At 42.6% G+C, this 14,747-nt stretch overlaps 1 protein-coding gene across 3 annotated transcripts in view; it reads left to right on the top strand.

Moving 5' to 3' along the window:
* Nucleotides 1–14,747, top strand: part of ppp3ccb (protein phosphatase 3, catalytic subunit, gamma isozyme, b) — a 61,017-nt gene that overhangs the window by 3,410 nt on the left and 42,860 nt on the right. For all 3 annotated transcript variants that reach the window (XM_053687099.1, XM_053687098.1, XM_053687097.1), the window contains exon 2: nucleotides 11,684–11,881. In XM_053687099.1, the coding sequence (XP_053543074.1) occupies nucleotides 11,684–11,881 (198 nt within the window). The remainder of the gene's footprint in view (nucleotides 1–11,683; nucleotides 11,882–14,747) is intronic.

Raw genomic sequence — 14,747 nt, 5'->3', positions numbered from 1 at the left:
CTGTTTGACCCAGTTCCACATTTGAGATGTCTGAAATACTGGTTAATCTCTCTTTTTCTCTTTTGAATTTTTTTTAATTTTCTTCATTTAGGGTCATGAACTTATATGCAAATATTTCTTCTTGCGGCTCGTCTCGGTCAAGCCACGATAAAGGTTTACTGTTTCAAGCTGTACTTTGCTGTTTTTTTTTTGTGTGTGTGTATTTAAACTGCGGAATTCATTTTGACCCATAACCTAACGGATGTAACGTTTTTACCCGCAACATAATAGGAGGGTTAAAAGCATACAGCAGATCTTAACATGAACGACTTAATGAAGGAATCCTAATTGTTAAGCACCTGCTATGTGCACTTTCCTCTGCGGTTTTCATTTCTGACTCCTGGCTTGTCCAGATGTGCTGAATTTGGAGGAGAATGATGACTAACACAGGCGGGTCGTTTCTGGAGTAGATTTCTTTAAAACATTGATTCGTTCCATTTTAATCTTTTCATTTTACCCCCACTTTTGAATTTTTTTACTTCATTACCAGTCACTTTATTTCTCGTGTAATTGATGCCGTTGCATTGGGAGGATGTCTTGATTGATGCATTGCGAACTTGATAGAAAGCAAAAACAAGCCCCGGTTTGGTATTTAACGTTCGGTTTTCATATTCGTCCGTACCCATAGTAGAAATCGTTTCACAGCCGTCCTCAAACACAAGCTGTTGGATCGTGGGTCAAAAAAACGACAGCTTCTGAGGAAGTAGCTGTAAAACTCGACGCCCTTTTATCAAGCAAACGCGTGTACTCGACTGAGTGCTGTTTAAATTGTCGTCGGTGTTTGAACTTTGAAGAGCCGTTATTAATTTCCTTTTACTCAAGTGAACACTTGAGGACTACGATTTCTTCAAGTATCGTCCACTCTATTTTTATTTTTTGTATGTTTCTTTTGAGAAAGTCTGTATGGTGTATTTGTGGTATGGTGTCCCACAAAGTTTTGCTTTAGACCCACTTTTGTTCCGTCTTTTATGTCCAGCCACTTGTTCGTATCGTTTACAAACAGAACCCGGGCTTTCCCTTTTAAATACTCTGATGCACAGTCCACACATACTTCCATTTTGTCATGATTCGGCTGTGCAAAAATGGAGGACCGGGACCCGTTAAAGACATAAAAGAAAAGCTTGCATGCGTACGAGCTGTCTCATTACCGAGCCCGTTAATATGCTCCGTTTTTTGACGTGAAGATTTATGATTATACTTGACGCGAAGATTTAAATATTAGCATGCCGTGGTATCAGCCTCCTCCACGATGGAGCCATAAGGGCGTTTTCACACTTGGCTCGAATATTCGAGTCTGCACTCGGGACTGATTCGGGGCTCGTTTGTGGGCCAGGTTCATAAATGGTCTGCACTTATATAACGTTTTTGTCCAAAGCACTTTACACTGTGTCTCATTCACACACACACACACACACACCAATGGGAGCAGAGCTGCCATGCAAAGCGCTAACTTGCCATCGGGAGCAACTTGGGGTTCCGTGTCTTGCCCAAGGACACTTCGGCATGTGGAGTCACGTGGGCCGGGAATCGAACCGCTAACCCTTCGATTAATGGACAACCCGCTCACCACCTGAACCACAGCCGCTGTTAGGCACTAGGTTCATCCAATGTGAACCAATTATAGTCCTCCAGTTCTATGGAAGTCTGGTTTTATATATCAGTAAGCATAACAACTCTTTCCCCAGCATCACAAAAGTAGGAACAGGAAGTACCCCGACAAGTCGAACCAATCACGTTACCAAGCAAGGATAGCTTCCTCACCTGACCTCCGTTTTCAACAGGACCATGGATGGGACTTTTGGACCCCTCCCACGTTCTTAAGCAACGTTCACACTTCGGCAGTTGTACGGTGCTCGACGGTCTTGAGTCCAGTCGGGGGGGAGATCGCAAGTGTGAAAACGACCTCCAAGAGCCTCGAGTCCTGTTTTATTTGACTCTTTTTAAACAAAATATCGTATAGTGATTCTGCTCCACAATGCAGCGACCGTGGTAAACCCGAATGCGACGAATAATCAGAAGCAGAAACTTGGCTTCAGTGCCACAACTCATGACCGTAAATCCGAACTGTCTCCCGTGACTGCACATAGCCAAATAATCAAGCACTCATAATATGCTTAATACCTCAGTATGTTAAGAACTCATTAATCAAGTCTTCTTATTCGCGGTTCAAATCTTCGTTAGGCCAAATATAAAACATGCCCAGTTCACCTCTTACCTTGTATTTAACCGAAATCCTAAATGGCTTCTTCAGGTTGTTTTGAAATATTTCAAGTCTCTATCACACTTTCTGAAACTATAACACTGTTATCTGTAAAAGGGGCTAAATGGCATTGCTGGATTTTTCCAGCAGCAGTCGTGAAAAACACAGTCTCTAACCCGCCATGATTTACACTAACTCCAGTACACAAATAAAGAAGCAAACCTCACACACAGGGGAACATTGTTTACATTTCATTTTTTGGGCCCTGACATGTTCCTTCAAGTATGAAGGTGCCGATACAGAATGAACAAGTCCGTGCAGTTGATTAGACTCTCGGTTCGGGTGTAGCGGGTGTGTGTGTGTGTAGGGCTTCAGGGTATCTTTAAACCTGTGAACATTTGGCAAGAGCACGGCGTTCCCCTTTGGTATTTCTAGTGAGATTTATTCAACCATCGGGACCGATTAAAATGTTTGGGTTTTTTTTTTGATGCTTGGTTCTTGGTGATCGCTGCTGTATCAGATCTATCGCCTTACCCTGCTGTAACTGCTGTAGTGTTGAACATTCTGAAGGCGAGCAACAGGATGATGCCATCAAAAGAGCGCCAGCCAAACACACAGTCGTTCTTTATCGTTTATCACATCTCGTCTGTCTTCACACCACGACTTTTACACCTCCAGCTAAGCCGGAAGACTTTTACGCTATTTTGAGTGCCTTGAGAAGTAGTATAACACAACTTGATAACACTTCAGCACAACCAAATGTGTGCATTAGTAATGAGCACTATTAATCGACTCTAGTACTCGTTTAATCACTTAATTGATTAGTCAAGTTCCTTCATCGATTCAGAATAACTGCTTTATCCTGCTCAGTGGGGTATGGTGGATTTGGAGTGTGTCCCGGGAACACCGGGCGTGAGGCAGGAATTATAAAGATGATGAGTCTTTATTTTTGACATGTACATATGCACAGTGATCTTATTTTCTTCGCCGACCCCAGCATGTTAGGAAGTTGGGGTCAGAGCGCAGGGTTTTGAACCCCCGACCTTCCGATCACCCAGAGCCTTGACCACCGCCAAGCCACCACTGCCCTTTTCATCCTGGATGGGAAGCCAGTCCGTCACAGGGCATCGTGCAGACATGCACACATACAGCCAAGGGCAGTTTATCATAACCAGTCCACCTACTGGCATGTTTTTGGTAGGAGGAAACCGGAGAACCTGAAGGGAACCCTCATGGATACGAGGAGAAGGTGCGAAACGATGCACAGGCGGTAACCCGAGCTCGGGATCAGACCCACTGCACCATTGTCCCACCCTGATTAGGGCGTGTATATACAGGGCGATAATTGCAGCTGGTGGTTAATAAAATCGGGGAAACATTAACCAACTCTCTGTTCTGGACAATACGTCCACGTTACATACTACACGCTTAACATGAACGATGGGTTTATATTAACGCTGTCATTCTAGCACGTTATCGTTTCTACTGTAAATCACTGACACTTGTTTGGCAGGAGCTCCACATAATCCAAGACTAATAATAAACACAGCCAATCAGTTTTACTGAACTAAGACAGGCTGGACAAAAGTGTGTGTGTATGCTCTGGCCAGAAATGTTTGATTTTTATTTTTAACTAAATTTATGATGCAACTTGAGCTTTTTTGTTGTTGTTGTTGTTGTCGTCGCTACAGAAAATGACTTGAATTGGTGAAACTGAGAGAGTGAGTTTGTTTGTTTGTTTGTTTATTTATTTATTTATTCAAATGGACAGACGAAGAGGTGGAGTTCTTGTACTGCCGTAGAACATCATCCACCATCTTGTTTGTTTTGAGTTGACTGTGTCAAATGACTAAAAATGCGTCATTGTTTGTGAATAACGACGTTTTCAAATTGATCCACTTGGGAGAGCGTTTTTTGGAAGAACGCTCCCCTTTCGCTGGACCGAAACGCTGTCTCGGTGTGGACGGAAGGCCAAAACGTAGAGGGGAAAAAAAGATGCGTTTTCACATTTCTCCCGATTAATGCGGACTTACCCTCAAATTGACGTTTCGTCCAGTGAACGTTAATCTTTCGTCACATTAAAACAGCGACTACACAAACCCCTAACAGACGCACCGGCTTCTCTCTGTGTTTATTAGCTCCACGTCTTATTTTTCTTTAAAGCGCACCTATTATGGATTTGACACGTGCCTAATTTTGTTTTAGAGGTCCCATACGATAGATTTACATGCATCCGAGGTCATAAAACATTTTAACGTGCTCATAATTTAAACTGCACCATTACCCCCCCACCTCCGCCGTCACAAACGACTCATTAAATGATTCGTTCTAAAGGATTCAACCTAAACTCTTCCTTTCAGAGAGCATACTCTGCTCTGATCGGTCAGATGTCCCTTTCTGTCGTGATTGGTCTAGCGCTGTCAGCGAGCCGCCGATGAAGACCAGAGGCGGGGCTTTTTTGTTACAAACCTACATCGATTAGTACAGGAAGTAAAGTCTGGAATTACTAACGAATCATTTCAGCTGTTCAGAATCGGTTCCTTCTTTTGGGAGTCAATAAGTCCACTTTGCATATTTTTTTGAAACTTTGCAGAAATGTTTACACTCACAGCTCTATAACACACTAGATGAAAGGTAATATTTGGAAAAAAAAACATCATAGGTGCACTTTAAAGCCCACAATAGAGATTTTCACGCAGGCTGCTCTGTTCTCTGAAACAGCGTGAAATATGATCGCTTGATTCGCAAAAATATTGCATTCCTCTAAGGCTGATGAACAATATCCACGCTTTGGTGAACTGTGGTAAACTTTGGTCAATTTGATTGCCACATTTTAATAACATTTCAGTGGAAGCCAGGCTTCCTGTGTAGTCGTAATGCAGTTGCCTGTACTGCAGGGTGTCTGAAATGCCAGGAAGCAACGGGAACATGTCGAGCAAATACTGTCCATCCAAATATGTCGAGCAAAATCGACAACAAAACAAAAAAACAGTACAACATCTGAGAAAATACATGGAGCCTAAAGATAAAATGATACACGTGTAGTTTTACTCTCATCGGTTCCTGACTGTTCAGACACTCCGTCGACGTAGTTTTAATTATATTAGAGTTTTATAGGGTTTCTGCAGTTCATTATAACTTTCGATCATGTGTCATTTTGGAAACTTCCGGAGGTAGGTTATTCCTCTAGATAGACTGATTGATGGGCTGAACGGTTCCAGACGTATAAAAAGTTTCAAATGATCAACTGAAGAAAGATACACACTTTGATTTTCAATGGTTTCTGTATGTATTTAAAAAAAAAAACAAAAAAAAAAAACCTGTTCCTGATTCTCCACAGACCTTCACTAACCCACATCGGTGAGATCTTTTTCTAAGCCTGTGGTGCATTAGCCACACGTCCAAACGTACACACACGCTCACGCCGTGTTAACATGGCACCGTCTGCTGAAAGAAAAAGTCGTCCGTACGAGTCATCTGGCAGGTCGCCCAGTCAAAACATTCGACCGCGTTTAGACTTCGGCTCTCGCTCGAGGCTTCACGTGCAGTCAAGCTGCGGATCACGGACGTCGGGAAACAGAGCCGTTTGACTTTATTAGCGAGGAGCGTTGAGAGTTTTGTCGAGGAGTACGCATGTACGCGATGCTTTAGGTTAGAAAAGAGCAAACGATTACTTGGTATTTAAAACAATCTGAAGTGGAGATGACGTTTTATTTGTTTTATTTAACAGCGCACTGCTTTAATAACTCTTTCCCCTTTTAAACCGAGTCAGGAATAAACATGACTCCGTGCGATGTCGTAGGAAAGTAATCAGTGACGGGGTTTTACGTGGCACCGTGCGAAGCGGAGTCGCTGCTACCATCCAGAAGTTTTTATTTATTTATTTATTTATTTGATATTTACTGATTGTTTGCCTGTATTGGCACGTCTGAAAGTGCTTTACTCATCTTGTACCCCAGCAATTTGCCGACAATTACAATTTTTTGACCATATAGTGAACGCAAATTAGCTGAGCGCATTAGTATGTAAACGCGTGATTTTAGTCTTGCGGCCGAACTGCCGTCAAGGCGAATGAATCGATACTTTCTGAACAATCAGAATCGAGAGTTGAGTGACACTTTGGTATAATTGGAATGATTTGTTTGAGAATCATTGTCATTATCTGGACAGGCCTTCTCGCGTTTAAGAAAGCACCGCGGTTCTTCTCGCGTTAAAGGAGGCTCCGCAGTTCTTTTTGCACGGTTTTGAGAGTCATGCTATCGCCACAGTGAGAGGCAAATAAACAGGTGCACACTGTATTTACTCACTCAGCCGTGAACGAAACCGCATCTTCCTCTTCTTAACACTCTACATGAACCGGAGAAGGGGCTTGAACTAAAGCACAGCTCTGTTTGTTAGAACACCTCAGTGCAGAGTAGTTTAATAATATTTTTATGTTTTTAATTTTTTTTTTAGTTTAGTTAAGAGAAGTTAAAATGTAAGAAGAGTCTGACCTCTAGGAAACATTCTGTCCCCCCCCCCCCCCCAAACCATTCACTCCAAGCTCACTCTTTTACTGTTGTGTGGAAGCCTGCACTGACATGCACCAAGTCACTCGGAGAACTCGTGGGCATGTACCGACCGCTTCTCTTGTCGCTTGTGGGTGTGGCCTGTTCAGATTCGTAGAAGCCAAAATGTATTCTCCCCCCTGCGTTATCTTGTACTTTTTAAAAATATTTCTTTGTTTTTAAGATGTGGTTTAAGGCAGTGGTTGAAACCATAATTATAAAGGTCTCCGTCATGCTTGTGCACCGAGCACCGCTGAATAACAAGCCGAACACATGGTGTTTGGTTCGAGCGATTCACTGCAGCCGCTCATTTCGGTTTCTTACTTCAGTCAAACATATTTACTTTGCCAAATCATTTAGAAAATCTTAGTTAGTTTCTTGGTGCTTGCATGAAGGAAGTATATTAAGAGTGTCTGGCTTTTCCCCAAATAACACGTTCTGTAAGACCATATCTGTAAGATAAACACCAAGGGAAGAAACCTGTGGTAAGGGCTGAGCAGTACAGCGATGTAATAGCGATACCGTGATAAAGTATGACACTATTCGGAGAGATCACAAGTCTCTTTAGAGCTCGTTAGATGTTTGTCACCGCCGCTCTGACTGTGGTCTGAAACATTGGTTAATATCAGCGTCCGTGTGCTACGCTTGCTGTGGGTCACACGCGCATCTGAAAGGATTCTGAAGCACGGCGTGTTGGCAGCGGTGGAAGCAGAAATGAGTTTCTGAGATGTGAAAACGTACAAAATAAAATCACGAACGTTTTCTCGATCTGTGCCGTTCACTCGGCGAGATTGACGCACCCGGGCATTTCAGCTGGACGTTATGCAGCAGAAGGAGCGATGAAACCGATCTGTTACTCAGTCGCTGAAGGCACGATCTACCATCAGACGATCTCTCCATATGAATAACTTTGCCATGAAATACATTTGACACCGAAAAAGATTCAAATTACCCCTCTGGGGATGGGGGTTCGTTTCACACTTCCTCCTTTTTGTGAGTTTGCGTGTTCTCCCTGTGCGTCGAGGGTTTCCCCGGGATACTCCGGTTTCCTCCCCCAGACCAAAGACATGCGTTGTAGGCTGAATGGCATCTCCGAAGTGTCCATAGTGTGTGCGATTGTGCCCTGGGATGGGCTGAGGTTCCTTTCAACTCTGAGTAGGATAAGCGGTACAGAAAATGGATGGATGGATGGATGGATTATATTGCAGAGGATTGATTTGTTGTCATTTGCACAATAAAATGCATTCATTTGTAATATTTTACTGCGTCAGTATCGTCTCATGAAGCCTGTAACAGGATATGTCTCATATTTTGGCTTTAGTGCATCATTTCACGCCTATTTGATACCAGACGTAGCTATCGTGATACATGTTGTGTATTGTAGAAATGACTCTCTATCGTGATGTGATGTATTTTAGTTCGATCACCCACGCCTGCTTCTGCTTGATTCTGGTGTGGAAAAACCAGTAGTCCAGACACTGGCAACAAGCAGGTTTTGTGTCTGGGCTTGTAACCCAGTGGTTCAACAGCTAAACACTAAACACACTAAATACACTAAACGCTACACGTTGTTGACGAACTGAGCGTTTATTTGGTATGTAGTTTTGCACTTCATGGTGGTGTGACGTACCTGAATGCTATAACTGTAGTCCACTCGACTTGTGCCGAATCCCTCCACCTGCTGCACTACACACATCGGTCGAGATGAGATGAAGACGAAGCCTTTATCACATTACGTTATAGCATAGTGAAATTCTTTACTTCGGATATCCCAGTTTGTTGGTCAGAGCACGGGGTCAGAAATGATAGTGTCCCTGGAGCAGAGAGGGTTAATGGCCCAACACCTGTGGCTCAGGTGGTAGAGCGGGTCGTCCACTAATCGTAGTGTTTGCGGTTCGATTTCCGGCCCACGTGCCTCCACATGCCGAAGTGTCCTTGGGCAAGACTCTGAACCGCAAGTTGCTCCCGATGGCAAGTTAGCGCCTTGCGTAGCAGCTCTGCTCCCACTGGTGTGTGGAATGGGTGAATGAGAACCAGTGTAGAGCGCTTTGTAGAACTGCTAAGGTTAAAATAGATGCCATATAAGTGCTGACAGTTTGCCATTTGCTGGGGCTCGAACCCTTGACCACTGACCTTCTGATCAGTGACTCGCTGCCGTACCCGTTGAGCCACTGCTACCCCGATATGGCTGTCAGTTGAATGGTTTTTATTAGGTAGATAACTTTTGTTATAAATTGTGCTGTTAAGTTATTTTACATTACATTTATGACCTTTGGCAGACGCCATTATCCAGATATATCTCATTTATACAACTGATCAGTTGAGGATTGAGGGGCTTGCTCAAGCGTCCGGCAACGGCGGCTTGTCAGTGCTGGGATGTGAACTCGCAACCATTCGGTAGTCCAATGTCTTAATCGCTAAGCTACCACTGCCCAAGTTACATTTAGTCTGTCCTGAAGACTTTCCCCTGGAGGAAGACATGTACTGTGTTTTACAAAGCTATTTCAACAATTCGACATTTTTATTTAGTAAATAACAATTTTTATTTATTTATTTTCAGTCTGTTATTATTATTGCCTTCAGGTTATATGGAGCCGTACGGGTCCCTGCGTAAGTTGTAAGTCAGTAGTCACTATAGAAACGATAACGTGTTCGAACGAGCACATTGATATAAATCCGCGATGGGAATTATAGCCGGCGCCACTGTCCGAGCTGCTGCGGGAGAAAACGAACACCCGGATTCACACCCAGAACTCCAGAAGACGTTCCCACTGGAGTTAAAATAATCCGTTACAGCCGAATTATACAGCTGGCGTGAAATGCGGTTAAGATGTCATGGCCCTGTGCAAATCAATCATCACGCCATCTCGCTCTGTGTTCTGCTTCACTATCTTGGCTCACTGAGCTGTGAGGAAAAAATCATTCTGATCATAATCAGTATTGTAAAGTACCTTTCTTGCACTTGTGTACACCGGAGGGTTTTACGAGAATACCTCTGCTATATAAACAGTATAGTGTTACGAATAATCTAAACGTTCAAGAATATATTTGACTAATTTACTAAAAAGGACTGATTGATCTGGATACGAAATAGTCAAGAACATATTTATCGTGTATGTGTTATATATAGTGTGTGATTTTGAGATACAGATATGGGTTTTTCTTAAATTTTTCAAAATTATCGACCATAATAACAGCGTGAGCTAATTTATGCACCTGGTGAATTTTTTTTTTTTTTTTTTTTAAATATATGTTAACACCGGAATTAGAGAGAAGTTTGAGCTACAGTCCAATTTAAACCATCTCTCTCGGGAGAATTCGCTCATCTCTTTCTTTCTCGTTCCCTAATGAGGTGAGAGTTTGCTGGAAATTAGATTATGGTGCGTTTAGCCGAGACAGCTACTGTATTACACCGTCCTCCTTTTCATTGCGTCTCTCTCGTTGACCCGCTTAGGTTTCACAAGGAATCTTTAGTTGGTGTGTGCGCCAAAGGATTTTAAACAAATCCTTGTACACATGTGAATGGTCGTATGTTTCTATGCAGTCTCTGTAACTGTTCTGAAGCGAAACAAGAAGGAAATGCTTTTTTTTTTTTTTTTTTTTTTTTTTTTTTTTTTTTTTTTGAATAATACGCAAATTCAAAAGGGGTTTAAAAACGGATGAATGGAAACGGTGCTGTTTTTTTCTCTAGCTCTTTATCTGCTCCAGACTGAAAGCAGAGGGAAAACAGATAGAGTAAGTAAACACAGTCTGTAAACGACTGTAAACTAAGATATGGATTTTTTTTTTTTTTCCTTTTCTTCATGCCAATAATACTATGTGACTCTCTTTATTTGGGGGGGGGGGGGGGGACTCTATCATATTAAACATAAATCCATTTTGGTCAGAATATCAGAATGAATAAATGAAGAACGTGACTGGTTTCACGTGACCTCGAACACAGCACCACGCCAGTCAGTACTCGCATCGACTCCGTGTCCACGACTTCGCACTCGTCAGCTCTCACCTGTAAGAGGGAGAGCGCCGTCATTGGTCAAGTCAGTAATCACGTTCGTATGAGGAGGTGTTCCAGACAGAAGTATTGTTCAGATATGAGTATAAGGGTGGGTAAAGCGAAGGACTTTTTATACTTTTAAAGGACAACATAAACGAAGTTCAGTTTGGTTTTGTTAGTTCGTTCAACAGACAACCAAAGATTACCAAGAATATCAATCAGTTACATTTACTTTTACGGCATTTGGCAGACGCCCATGTCCGGAGCGACTTACATTTATCTCATTTCTACAACTGGGCGGTTGAGGGTTAAGTTGAGGCCTTGATCAAAGGCCCAGCAGTGACAGCTCGGCAGTCCTAGGATTTGAACTCACAACCTTCCGATCAGTAATCCAACATCTTAACCACTGCCACTGCCCTGATATATAATCTGGTTCTTATAAGTCACATTATACCATTTTATACATGCACAGATACCCTGTGAATTTTAAGCTGTACTGTGAAATTTTTGGCCATAGAGCACACTACTAATGGAGAGCGGGGGAAAAAAAGATGACCTAGATGGCCGTCGCTAAAGGTCTGAATGTATTTCAGATCTTTCAGAAACCAATAAGACGTCCCTTGAGGCATGCTCTATGATTAGAAAAAGGAAATCCAGTTCAGAACCTTTTTATACCAAAGTCAATTTAGATATTTACTAGGTTGATGACTTCTGATGTCCGAAGTACACGGACAGAATGAAGCGAGACTTGGATATTTGGTTTTGGTTTAACTTGACTACAGCAGTACAGTGTATTTGTCTTTCTTGGGCTTTGGGTGCTCAGTAATCGTTGTCATCTTTGCATTCCTATGACTGAAAGAAGTACAATGTCCGTCTTTGTTCCCCTCTTCTCGGCTTTTGTAGCAGTGCCGTATCCCCCGACGACGCGCCTCACCATGAAAGAGCTCTATGAGGACGGTCGGCCTAAGGTGGAGCTGCTGAAGGCTCACCTGCTGAAAGAGGGACGGCTGGAGGAGGACGTGGCGCTGCGCATCATCAACGATGGCGCCAACATCCTGCGCCATGAGAAGTGCATGCTGGAGGTGGAGGCGCCTATTACAGGTGGGCATCCGTTTCACGTAGTTAAACACCGCAGTACAGGTACATACATTCCTGTTACAGGAACACTATGGGTACAGCTACAGGTCGCTGCTTATCAGTTAAACCTAGTATAGGAAGGTAGATTCTTGGTGAAGTAGGAATTGTAAAAGGAAGGATGATTTTAGTTCTATAAGTAACGGGTAGTTACATATTATTAGATGAAGTTACACCAACTGCAGGTGGTCATGTGCTTTATTAAAGGAGTTGCACACTTGTTAGAGGTGGTTACACACCTGTTACAGGTGGTCACATGCTTTTTTTAAGGGTAGTTACACACCTGTTACAGGTTGTCACATGCTTGTTAGAGGTAGCTGCACACCTGTTACAAGTAGTCACATGCTTGTTAGAGGTGGTTACATACCTGTTACAGGTGGTCATTTGCTTGTTACAGGTGGTTACACATCTGTTTACACCACCACACCTTTTACAGGTACTTTTACAGTACTTCCACAACTTTTGCTTCTTTTTTTTTTTTTTTTTTTTTTTTTTTTTTAAACTGGTTGCACACCTGTTACTGGTGGTAACATACTTGTTGGAGGTAAGTGCAAGCCTTGTACTGGTAGCTACACACCTATTACAACTAGATAGGCACCTGGTGCATGCAATCGCCCTTCTGTTCCTAAATGGTAAATGGCGCACTTATATAGCGCTTTTATCCAAAGCTGTGTCTCCTTCACCCATTCTCACACACACACACACACACACACACACACACACACACACACACACACACACACCAATGGTAGCAGAGCTGCCATGCAAGGCGCTAACTTGCCATCGGGAGCAACTTGGGGTTCAGTGTCTTACCCAAGGACACTTCGGCATGTGGAGTCACGTGGGCCGGGAATCGAACCGCCAACCCTACGATTAGTGGACAACCCGCTCTACCACCTGATCCACAGCCGCCCCAAATAGGTTCCAAATAGGCGCATTTGTGTTGTCTGTAGATTAGTGATGATTACAGTCGGTTATGTGCCTTTTAAAGGTAGTCGAACTCGTATTGCTGGTAATTACATGTCTCTTACATTTAGTTACATGCCTATTACAGGTAATTACCCTCCTGTTACATGTAGTTACCTATTACAGGTTATTACAGCACGCACATGTATCTGAAACCTGTGCTTTTCAACTTTTTCATCTAAAGCAGACCAAACTCGAATAAATTTCACCCAACAGAAAAGCCCAAGTCACTGAAGGGGAAAGGACGGAGGATGTGAAAGACATGCTTTTGCTTCTGTTGGCGGTTGCTCTGACTTCACGCTGATTTTATCTATTTGCGAGCCTCAGTCTTGTGAGAAAGCACCTAGGTGGGGCCTGTGGTCTTTTTGGTCAGTTAAAATTAATGGCGGTGATGCTTATTACTTAGTAGCAGTCATATCAGTCTTCAGCCTTACTGTTTTCTTACTGTTGCTTGGAAAACTATTAGATGTCTCATCTTCCCCAACCCCCTCACCGGTTGCTAGGATTTTCTTGTTACCAATGTTGACACCTCTGCAGGTAAGGCAATGATAATCATTATATCCAGCTACATGCCTATTACACCGAGTACAGGTGGATTCTCAGGCACCTGACACATTCACTGGCTTCCAGTAGGGTCTTGCAAAGATCTCTTCATAAATCTTCTCTCTCAGTAAAGTATACTGTCTTTATTCTCACTGTGATGAGTCACTGTGGAGTCTAGTCCTGCTCGGTATGTATAAAAATAGCATGATACGAATATACTGCTGCACAACGCGATCACGAGAATCACTAGTCTATATCAAAGCAAACTATAACCGATTGTATAGACAAACCCGTATTAAATGAACCAAAATTATCATTTTTTTATTATGTCACAGTGGCACAGTTTATCAGACCAACCCCAAAAAGCTTATCTGTAATCTCAGCGAGCGTCAGATATCCATATTGCAAAGTGCAACGTCGCAGTAATGATTTTTACGAAAATCTCGGCGATTTAACTTTTAAGTAAGCTGGTTACTCAGAAATGTGCCAAGAGATCATTCTTCTTTTCCCCCTCAGCAGATGAACCCATCGACATTTGAATCTGGAATGAGTGACAATTCTGTTGGTGTTTGAGCTCTCCAGTATTCACTGACATGACCGTAAGCCCCACCCCCTTTCCCCATGTCATACTGGTAATGCTTTGACCAGTGCTCAAGGTAAATTGAGAATGTTTTGAGTTCATTAATATGATCTAAAACCGAGCAGTGTATGATTGGCATTAACGTGGACGTGGAACCATTTCACGGTTTCTTTAAAGCGCACCTATTATGGTTTTTCAAATATTACCTTTCATGTGGTGTGTTATATACGTAGCTGTTTGTGAATGTAAAAACGTCTGCAAAGTTTCAAAAAATCAAAGCGCACGACAAACGGCGTTATTGACTCCCAATAAAACGAACCGATTCTGAACAGCTGAAACAAGTCGTTATTAATTCCAGACTCACTTCCTGTACTAATCTACATAGGTTTGTAACCAAAAACCCCGCCTCTGGTCTTCATCGGCTGCTCGCTGACAACGGTAGACCAATCACAACAGACCGGCACGTCTGACCAATCAGAGCAGAGTATGCTCTCTGAAAGGAGGAGTTTAGAATGAATCCGTTAGAACGGATCATTGAACGAGTCGTTTGACACTTGGGGGGGGGGGCTAATACTGCACTTTAAATTATGAGCACGTTAAAGTGTTTTTTGACCTCGGATGCATGTAAATCTATTGTATGAGACCTCTAAAACAAAATTAGGCACGTTTCAAAACCATAATAGATGCACTTTAAGATACATAAGATAAGCAGTTTGTAAACAGACTATAAAAAGAATAGTTAGT

Source organism: Ictalurus punctatus, chromosome 16 (assembly GCF_001660625.3).
Source record: "Ictalurus punctatus breed USDA103 chromosome 16, Coco_2.0, whole genome shotgun sequence".
Taxonomy (NCBI): domain Eukaryota; kingdom Metazoa; phylum Chordata; class Actinopteri; order Siluriformes; family Ictaluridae; genus Ictalurus; species Ictalurus punctatus.
Note: the sequence above shows the minus strand (reverse complement) of the source record. Positions and strands in the feature narration are given on the sequence as shown.